This window comes from Berghia stephanieae, chromosome 2, assembly GCF_034508935.2.
Source record: "Berghia stephanieae isolate SIO BIC M18660-M18661 chromosome 2, UCSD_Bste_1.3, whole genome shotgun sequence".
NCBI classification, from domain to species: domain Eukaryota; kingdom Metazoa; phylum Mollusca; class Gastropoda; order Nudibranchia; family Aeolidiidae; genus Berghia; species Berghia stephanieae.
Genome location: NC_088361.1, coordinates 128,279,370 through 128,289,612, shown reverse-complemented (window position 1 = coordinate 128,289,612; position 10,243 = coordinate 128,279,370). Strand labels below are relative to the sequence as shown.

Genomic DNA, 10,243 nt, shown 5'->3' with positions numbered 1-10,243 from the left:
AAACTCAAAATGTAGTTCCATTGCATATTTCTTTTCTTTTTTTAATATTATTTTTTATTTTTTTATATTTTTTTTTGTAACAATTTTACTCTTCAGAATTGTAATCTAAAATAAATAATGATCACTTTCTTACATGAAAGTACTTAAATTGCTATCTCCTGTTACCAGAGTAAGAATGATGAAGAAAATGAGAGTTCAATTCCTGCCACAACGAAATCTGGATCCTACTCAGCACTCAAGAAGACATCTGAACTACAGAAAAAAATAGGTTTGTCTCGGTTTCTAAATGTCTTAATCCATTTGTGCTCTACTCTTTATCAATTTACTTCTACATATCAGCAGACCAGCACTAATCTTGCCAGAAAGAAACTCAAATAAGATTATTTTTGTTTTAGCATGGATTAACAACAAAATTGAACATGACTTAGTTAATACTTTGTTGTGGTTTCTATAAATGTGTAGCTGAATACAAAGATAGAAGGTGATTTACTCAAATACAGCATGATTTTGCCCTAAAATTTTATTATGAAACAAAGTCACACAAATTACATGTGCATTTTTTAAAGCAAGAAAACAGGGAATAGACATTCAAACCAAGCAGCAACTCCCCAGTACTTCAATGATGAAGAATGTGGCTGCAACTTTTGAGGGGTTGGACTCCGTAGAAAAAACAAACAAAAACAGCGAAACTCACAGTGGTGACTCTGTTAAACAACGCAAAGTAGTCAATGAGGTGCTGAGATATTTGCCAGAGAATCTCGTGGGACTAATATTGAAATAGGATTTGAAACTGACACCACATGACTTTTAACTTCCATCACTACCAAAGTTGACTTTGCTTTGGTTTATTGATCAGGCATGATGAAACATTCATTTAACACATCTGGTTCTCTGATGAGGCCCATTTTCAAATGAACAGTTGTGTGAACTTTAAAAATTTGTGTTTTGAGGAACAGAAACAGTAGATAAGGTTTTAGAAAAAGGGCTGCTTGACCAGAAAGTAACAGTATGGACTGCACTGAGCTACCAAGGCATCATTGCAGCCCTTTTTCTTCCAGGAGGAACAACAGTTTAATTCAATAGTTAATTCAGAATGGTACTTGGGTTTTCTACAAATGCTCTGGAGTGGTGTTGGTTAGCACGTATGTTCATGTGAATGTGAAGAACAATATTTTCCAGATGGGTCTGCTCCTCATATGTCCAAATATGTATTGCAATGGCATAGCAATCATTTTGACTACAAAATTATCAGTCGCGGGGCTGAAAACAATTTGGCTGCAAATACTTTGACCTTATACCTCTATATTTTTATTTATGAGGATATTTAAAAGGCTGAGTGTGTGGGGAAATCTTTGAAAACATTCTTGAGTTGAGAGAAGTCATCATTGTGGCAGCCAGAGACATTTCTAAAGAATTTTTATAGTGAATTTCATGCATCAAATTATACCTTGTATTCGAAGAAATGGGAGACATCTAGAACATGTTATATAATGAATACTAGCTTGATTGGATTTTGTTGAAACTTTTTTTACAGGTATTCTGAATGTATGTGGAATAAAACTGTGAAGTGTCCAATTAGATTTTTTTGAGTCAGGTTTTTACTGTTCATCTGGTAGATACTAAAAAAAAAGGAAGATGTTGATTTAATAGTTTAAAGAATAGTAAACAATTGTTTGAGCTATTTTACACCCCCCCCCATTTTCTCTCCCTCTCTTTCTCTCTCTCTCTCTCTCTTTCTCTCTCTCTCTCTCTCTCTCTCTCTCTCTCTCTCTCTCTCTCTCTCTCTCTCTCTCATTTTAAAGTATATGTACTTGCATTCATTACAGAGAGACAGAGAGATCATGCAAGAAGATCTGCAAATGTTACTGTAGATAATCAACCAAAAAAATCAAATTTTCTTTCTCGATCCAGGTAAGAATCATAATGAACATCTTTACAAAAATAGTGCAGCATCGCATGATATACGTATGAAGTGTGAAATATGTATTTGTGTCACAAATATTGAATGTTGGTATCATATATTTTATTGATGAATTAGGTTTAGTACCGTACCAAAGGAGTTTATTTGTATTTGCGAAAACTTTGTATTTTTAACCCCCCAACTATCCCCTTTATTTTACATATTACACGGTATCCTTACCTTACATAGAAAACGGATGAAACATCTCAGATAATTGCACTGACTATGTAACAAGTAGAATACAAGCCCCAGTATGTGAACATATTGCAATTTAGCCAGGGCATTGAATCTTGATGCCACTCACCTGTACCTTACTTACCCCTCTTTCATCCCCTTGTTTCATTGAATGAACGCATTTAAAAGAAAAAGAACAAAAATAACCTGAAAAGTTATTTGGATTGATGTTGTAAATTTTACCCAATTATTTTGTTAGGCTTTTTCAACAGTGTTCATGATCGATTCACTTAGAAATTGATTTGACAGTATTTAATCAAGAAATCACAAATGCTTTTCATATTCTTGGAAATTTGATATGTTGGTAATGTGACTCATTTTAATTTATGCTTTTTGGTTTAAATTCCACTTATTTCAAACAGAACATTCCTATTTATTATCTGATGCTTAATCTTTGTAGTGCAAAGGTTTATTTCAGATTTATCATTTTGTTTTAACCCAATTTTTCTTGGCAAATGACGCTCCCTAATTTGAAAATGATAGTTATTAGGGTCTTCCTCACTTTATGCAAATTTTATTTGGCCTGCTACACATGGTTTGAGCTTGAAATTATTTGATAATTTTATCGGGACATTCCTGATATTCTCATTCCTGATTTCCTTAATTTCCAGCTATTTTCATCATTTTTTATTGTATTTTATTATTCCAGTAAACCCACTATCATCATCATCATCATCATCATCATCGTCGTCGTCGTCATCGTCATCATCATCATAACTATCATGATTATCACGTCTTCATTTAAATCCTATTTTCGCCCAATAATTTTTCCAGAATTTTTGTTTCTGAAAAGTTGGCAAATTTGTTGCACTATTGCATCCCACGGATCTTTTCAGTATTCATATATAATTCACACAATTGAAATCCTTTCATACTTTTATTTCCAGACTTACAGTGCCAAATGCCAACAACAGAATTACACATAAAGATACCGAGGGTTACTCTGCTGATCAACAGCCACTTGTAACGATTGTTTCAGATGAAAGGTATATGAATAACTTGTATGAAAATGAAACTAATGAAATGTAATTACTCATATGGGTTCAAGCGCAACTTGTCATTCTTCTGTTCATGTCAAAGTGTCTAAGAGTATGACATCATGGATTTAAAGAGCTATAGAACTGATCTGTTACTCGATCAGACAGCTCAGTTATTGCATTTTGTTGTCTGTTCGTCGAAAATTCGTTTTTGACTTTTGTGATCAATTATGATTATAACATGCCTTGCCAGCTGATGTGTGTTCCATGTGCTCTGGTGCTCATTGTGATTTTCATTTATTAGTCCTTCGTTTTATCACTAGAAGTTTATATCTACTTCTGTGCGACTGTCTGTTGAATTTTTGAAGATTTTTTTTAGGGAATTGTTGCTTTTTCAAATCTACAGAGATGGGTAATTTGCCTTTTGTAGATTAAGAAGCTGAACCTGATGATGATTTATTTTGTTAAAGATATTGACAAAGATATGAGTTCTGTTGACATTTTTATTACTTACACTTTTAGAGTTAAAAAATGGGAAAAAATGTAATGAAAGATAAATATAAATGAACTAGACTGTGTATTGTCATCTGAAGGCAAAACAATGTAACTATTCTTTTTAGATAAATGGAAAATAAAATTGCACACCTTTTAGTCTTTAAATATTCTGTGATGTGAGTTTAATCATTGGAAAAACACTATTTACAGAACATTTTTTTGACACAACTCAAGTTATAAAAAGGTAGGAATGCTGTAATTTAAACATAAACATTTTTAGATGTCATTCTGTCTTGACACAGCAATATGATTATTGGCCGTAGTATTGGTTAAGATTTGTTTCTTATGAGTATTCATGCAGTCTTAAACATCTTTAGCTATCCTCTGCACCTGAGCATCTCATGGTCACACTATAATTTCATGCTGAAAGTAGACAAATTGCAAAAGCTAGTTCGCGCATGTATTTACCATCTCTCTAGATGTCCCTTATCTTGTTGTTGTACCAATGCATGCATTGTAGCGTTGGATACTCTGTGATAGCCATACGAGGTGTAAGTGGCAAATCATGGAGATCTGACTTTTGCAATGCAGATAAATCTGTTGGCAGCCATCTAGTGTCTTCTCTTACTGGTGTTGAACATGGGCAGCCCCAACTCAAAGATCACATCCCTGTCCCTCATAAGTTAATGGTCTGAACAAGTGTGTCTTAAAGGTGCCAGACAAAGCAAGAAAGAAAAATAGAATTAAAAAAAACATCCCAAAAAATCAGTCTACCTCAACTGGGGATCGAATAATAAGTTAATAGGTATTACCAAGCAGAAGTGCAACCCCCCCCCCCCTTCCTTACTATGTATCAATCCGCACTTGCGTTCAAATGCCTAAGTCTTTTGATTTTGTTTGTTTCTATTATAATAATTTGTAAGCGATACATTTTTTGTTTTACTCATGTTATATTTAGAGATGGGGATGGGACTGAGTAAAAACAGAGATGCCACCTATTACCAAAGTGTTGAATTTTCAACGCAAAAATGGTATCATTGAGTTATATGAAAATATTATAAAATTTTATATTTTTGGCACACCACTGTTTCCTTGCATTTGCATTGATATGAGGCTATGGCTATTTATACAATGTCACACCGCTGTGAACGATGTTCAATTTTATTGCACCGGATTCTACTTTAAAATTATTTTTTTTTAATTACACACTTTTTTCTCCCAAAAGACACATTTCTGAATCTTTAGCTGGCATCTCAACCAGAACATCAACTCATGCGTAACTGAGTTATCCATCCTTTAATGTATAGAACTCTTAAAATTCAATTTTAAATTCAAATTTGCTTTTGCTTTCAGTGAAGAGGATGAGTTTGATGTGTTAAGGATACCCAGGGCTGCTCAGAAGGAAATCAAAGACCAGTTGATTAAAGATGGTTATAACCTCGACCTTGAGCCTGATGATGAGGACCTTGACCTAATCCCACCCCGACCTCTGAATGAGAGATGGAGCTGTTGTAATGTTCACATAGGATGTCATGTCCAGTGACGTTCCGCACAGTTACAGTTTTAGGCTTGTCCATATGAAATCAACATGGCTTCCAAAGTTTTTCCAAGATTCATACTCAACAGCTCATTCTATATCAATAGTAAATGTAGAAAGTCAACATTGTAATGTAATTGCGTTCCTTAGAGAGTTATTTCACTTGATTAGAATTTTTTCTTGCATTAAAAAAAAACAAATATCATATGGTAATAATCAGTCATGAGAAACAATTTCTATTACTTATTCAAATAGTTTTTAACATCTAGTCATTTAAAAAAGGAATGAAAAAGATTTTAAAAAGCATCTTTGACTACTCTTTTTTTCAGTGTAAAAAATTTAGGTCGCTACACTAAATACGACTGCTTCGATTCAATTGTCGGAAGAGAATTGCCAATATTTGTAATCTATCATAATTATTTGAATAGTCAAGATGCTGATGAGAGCATTTGCAAAAGTAAAGATTAGTTACAACTAAAAGATAGAACCCTTTAAAATCAAAAGCCACATGACTCAAGCCATAATGTATTTGTGTGGAATTAGTTTGTTTGCACATTGTGAAGAAGCTGAACTTTGCAGAAAAGAAAGCAAATTATATATTTATGGTTTTATAGTGTGATTGTTGATTTTGGTGAGCAACAGTATTGAATGCTGATGTTATTTATTTTTAAAATTTTAAACATGTAAGTTATGGTTTTAAAAAAGTATTCCTTTGGTCTCATTGTCATTATCATTAATTTTTTCACTGAAATCAGAAAAAAATCTAATCATTCTCTTTCATTGACATTGACAGCTGTTATGAGGCAAAAAGTATTGACATTATAGATCTGATATAATTTAGTCAATTAATGAACGATCATTCATCAACATTTTATTATATTTTAAATAAAGTCCATTCTCTTCTAGGGTTCTATTAAAATTTATTTCAAAATCTTATTTATTTATTTATTTATTTATATATTTATTTTATTTTTTAACCTTTTTTTTTCAAATACTTTCCATGATCTGTTTAATTATTTCGATTTATGCTTTCTTTTGTAATATGATCTGTGATGCCACAATTTTAAATTTATTTCATGAGTTGCTCAATTATTAAGTGAAACAAACATTACTTCTTGGTTGTATATGTTTTAAAACTCTTGTCACGATTTGCAATAATGCTCATGATTTGACTAATCCATAGATTGCATTTGTCGTTTGGTGCAGTAGAGCAATATCAGTATTCATCATCATTCAATATATATTTATTTTTCTTTATTTACTGAGTGATAGAAATTGAAATATTGTCGTGCGTGCATCTGTTTTTTCATGTTACTTTTTTCTCAGTTTTTAGGATAAAAGGTTTCTTATACTCCCAAACCAATTCCAGCAATATAGTCTAGAGACAATTCATTCCATGGGGTTTTTTTTTTGTTTTTATTTTTTTCTCAGGTGCTTTTAATCATAAATCTATTTTTGACCATTCCATCCTCTTCCTCTTTTCTGGCACAGAAGTGACACCGTAAAAATCCTAAAAACAAATGAAACATTCCATGTTTTAATCTCATAATTTTAAATCAAATTAAGAGGTTGCCTAATAATTCTTATTGTAAAGAAGTTATGGGGTACCTTTCATATGATTTTAAAAATAACTATCTTCATTTATTTATCTATTTCTTATTTATTTTTTTGATCATAGAATTCCATATTATTGTTTAATTCTTTTCATTCAAAAAGTCTGATTTAATCTGATTGCATTTAACAGTTAGTATTGAACGGGGGTTTCATCCATTTGAAACTCAGATTGTTGTTCTAGGATCTTCTAAATCCATTTTATTGTATTGCAATATATTGCTCAAATATGTGTTCTACTTTTGGTTCATTGTTTTAATTTTGTTTGATTTTACGCTTATTGACAATCCACAATCCACGCATTTGATTTTTTAAATATGCCTTTGATTCTGTTACCTCTTTTTAAAAAAATATAACGGCTATGTGGTCTAGTTGTTGTTGCTGTCGGCTAGGGTCCTGTTGTAAAGCGTTTTGAAGTTATTCATCAGTTCTTTTTTTATTTAACACAATCCGTCAGCTGCATTTCATATGTGTTTACACATTTTCTAGATGGGAGCTGCGGGTGGTTGGATGGGAGCATCACCCTTGAATCATATACCTATGATGTTCGCATGGGTGTACGATCCGATAGTGATGTCGTTTCTTCTTCTCTTTACTAGCCTATCCTGCTTCTTTGGTTTGTGATTGTATTTTTGACAGGGGATATTTTTTTCCCTGTAAATCCTCTGCCTGTTTGTTCTTGGTTATTTATAATTTAGCTTATGATATCTTTAGGTTATGATTTTGATTGACATTTGTACTATTTTTGTTAGATTGCTTGTTTTTTTGTTTCAGCGGTCTCTCATATAACCTCAATTGTGTTGGAAGAGACCTAAAGCAACAACAAACAAACAAACTAGATGGGAGCTCTTGACCTTCCAATGTTGGTCAAGGGATTTTCCGTCCTTTCACCTTTCCATGGTTTTATAGCCATACTTGAGAATAATTTTATAGTTACATCTCTGTAATGTGAATGACTCTGTTCAGGCAAAACTATTTGTCTGGATCAAAGAATCATCAACCAGAACATGGAACAAGCTTAGAGGTGTCACTATAATGGGATTCATTACAGGTCGCTCATGTGGTGAGGAGGAGGAAGATGCAGAGCATGTAGTGCAGTGATGCAGAAAATGCTCAACCCATAGAGAGATGGCCCTCTGCAACTTCTCTACATAAAAAAAAAACTTATCGGCCCACTAGAAGAACTCAGAAAGACAAGTACTTTCATCTTCGAAACGGGACTCCAGTTATAAAGCATACAAGAAGAAGAAGAAGACTGGTCTCAAAATGCAGAGGGAATTATTTTTGGGTTAAAAAAAAAAAATAATTTAAAAAAATAAAATTAAACCAGCTCTTGTTGAGGTCCTTTGGCAGAATGTAAAGAAATGTATGTTCTATGTATTTTTGGGAGATAAGTTCTTTTCTTTAAAAAAAACCCAATTCAATCATGTCCTAATGGCTAGGATCCTGTGCATTCATTGTCTGGATAAGTATTTGACTAGACACACGGACTTGTCTCTTTGATCTCTGTTTGAACTTGTCTCCTTCATCTTACCTATTCCTTAGTGCTGAACTCTTGATTGTAATAATTTTACTTTTCATTTTTTATTGACATTGATATGTTTTTAACGTTTCAGAAGCATTGTTAAACTCATTGAACAATAGATTACTAAACACTTAACACTTATCAAATCCAGAGTATTACATATATTTTGTGACTAGAGGTCCATTTTTGTGTATTATGAATTATTTGTTTAACATTTTTTTTTTTACCTAAACGCTTTTTGTAAAATGATGTCACGATTTTATTAACCGTACATAATGTTTTCCATTGTTTTTTATTCATCTCATGTTAATCACCAAATATGACATAGTGGAAGGCACTTACTGTGTATTCTATCCCCCCTATATTTGTTTTTCAACTTGCTTTCTGTCTTTGTCTTGGAATGAGATTACTTAGTTTTGTCCTGACCTTGGCTGAGAGGGAAACAGTCAAATGTACAGTTATAGTTATGGTAGATATTTTTTTTCCCTTGTAAATCGTCTGTCTGGTATGTATTGTTATATTTATTTTTGTTTTGAATTTATAATAGTTTGTAAACATTTGAGTTTATTCTTCTTAGTGGAACCCGTGCTTGTGTCTGGATGAGACTTTTAGGTTATCTCAAATTAAGCACACTGATGGTGTGCTCTTAAAATTTATATCTGTTCCCTATTTGAACCAGTCCCCTTTGACTTACTTTCTCTCATTTGCTTTTTTTGATAAATATAGAATTTTTTTACCATTCCATTTTCTTCTTTTGTGCTGGTGCAGAAAGTGTCGTAATTGCTCTAAAACTTTTAAAATATACAAAAATTAATCGTTCAATTTTATTTTAAAGATTTGACGTTGTGGACTTTTTGGTTTTGAAGTTAAAAAAGTTTAATATTTTAATTTTTTTTTCTCTTCTAACTCTGCTTCATCTTATATTCCCTTACATAGTTTACAGTCCTTGCTGTGTAATGAGTGGTTTGGTTATGACCCTTCCTTGTGTCTTTGATTTAGACAATGTCATACGGACATTTTTGTGGAGATGACAGCTTTTTTAACTCACTCAATCCTAGAGATTTTGCTATTTTTCAAAATTGGAAAACAATGTATTAAAAATGGGCATGTGTATAGATATTTTTATTCAACAATCATTAACATGTAAAAATTAAAAACACTAGTTTTGATACTACGCCTATAATTGGTCTCAGAAAAATGTAATAAATAGGCATGGGGTAAAAGTAACCCGGGTAAACTACGGATAGAGTCGGTGTTAGGTGTTGTGAGTTAACTTGTATATTGCCTCTCAATAATGTTACTGTTATGGATATGTATACCATATCCATTTATGGAATGCAACCTTTTTGGTAGGGATCCAGTGATTTTGTCTGGATGAGTTATTTTTAGTGATCTCAGAATACACACTTGGACAAATCACTGTACTTCAGTTCCATGTTTGAATTATTCAATCCTACATCTAAATGGACCCTATTAACTCTAGATCTATATTATATTTATGTTTAATCTGAATATTACTACTTGTGTTAGTAAATGTGCAATATTTAAAATTGAATTTTGTTTCAATTGTCAGTTGGTCTGACATGATAGTTTTATGTGATTTAGGAGCATTTTTTTAACAATAATGAGAAGTTTTCACATATTTTTTTGTAAAAATCTGGGAAGAAATCCTTCATTTGTCATCATTACCTAATTAGCTCTTTCAGCTCTTTCACTGTTTTCTCTCTTAAATGTTTGAATGGTTTTCTGAAACTGGCAAATTCCAATATACTTCCCTTTTCTTGTAATTTTTATTTGTTTAATTTTTAAAATTTTTAAATCTTTGTTTGTTTGTTTGTTTGTTTTTGAGAAAGTGGAAGAAGCATGCTGGTGCTGACGTCAGATTTTAATAGTGTGCCAATAAT

At 32.2% G+C, this 10,243-nt stretch overlaps 1 protein-coding gene across 1 annotated transcript in view; it reads left to right on the top strand.

Moving 5' to 3' along the window:
* Nucleotides 1–5,403, top strand: part of LOC144966585 (protein FAM219A-like) — an 8,520-nt gene extending 3,117 nt beyond the window's left edge. The window contains exons 2-5 of the mRNA XM_078903272.1: nucleotides 169–268; nucleotides 1,827–1,911; nucleotides 3,082–3,180; nucleotides 5,020–5,403. Of these exons, the coding sequence (XP_078759398.1) occupies nucleotides 169–268; nucleotides 1,827–1,911; nucleotides 3,082–3,180; nucleotides 5,020–5,209 (474 nt within the window). The 3' untranslated portion in view covers nucleotides 5,210–5,403. The remainder of the gene's footprint in view (nucleotides 1–168; nucleotides 269–1,826; nucleotides 1,912–3,081; nucleotides 3,181–5,019) is intronic.
* The last annotated feature ends 4,840 nt before the right edge of the window (nucleotides 5,404–10,243 follow it).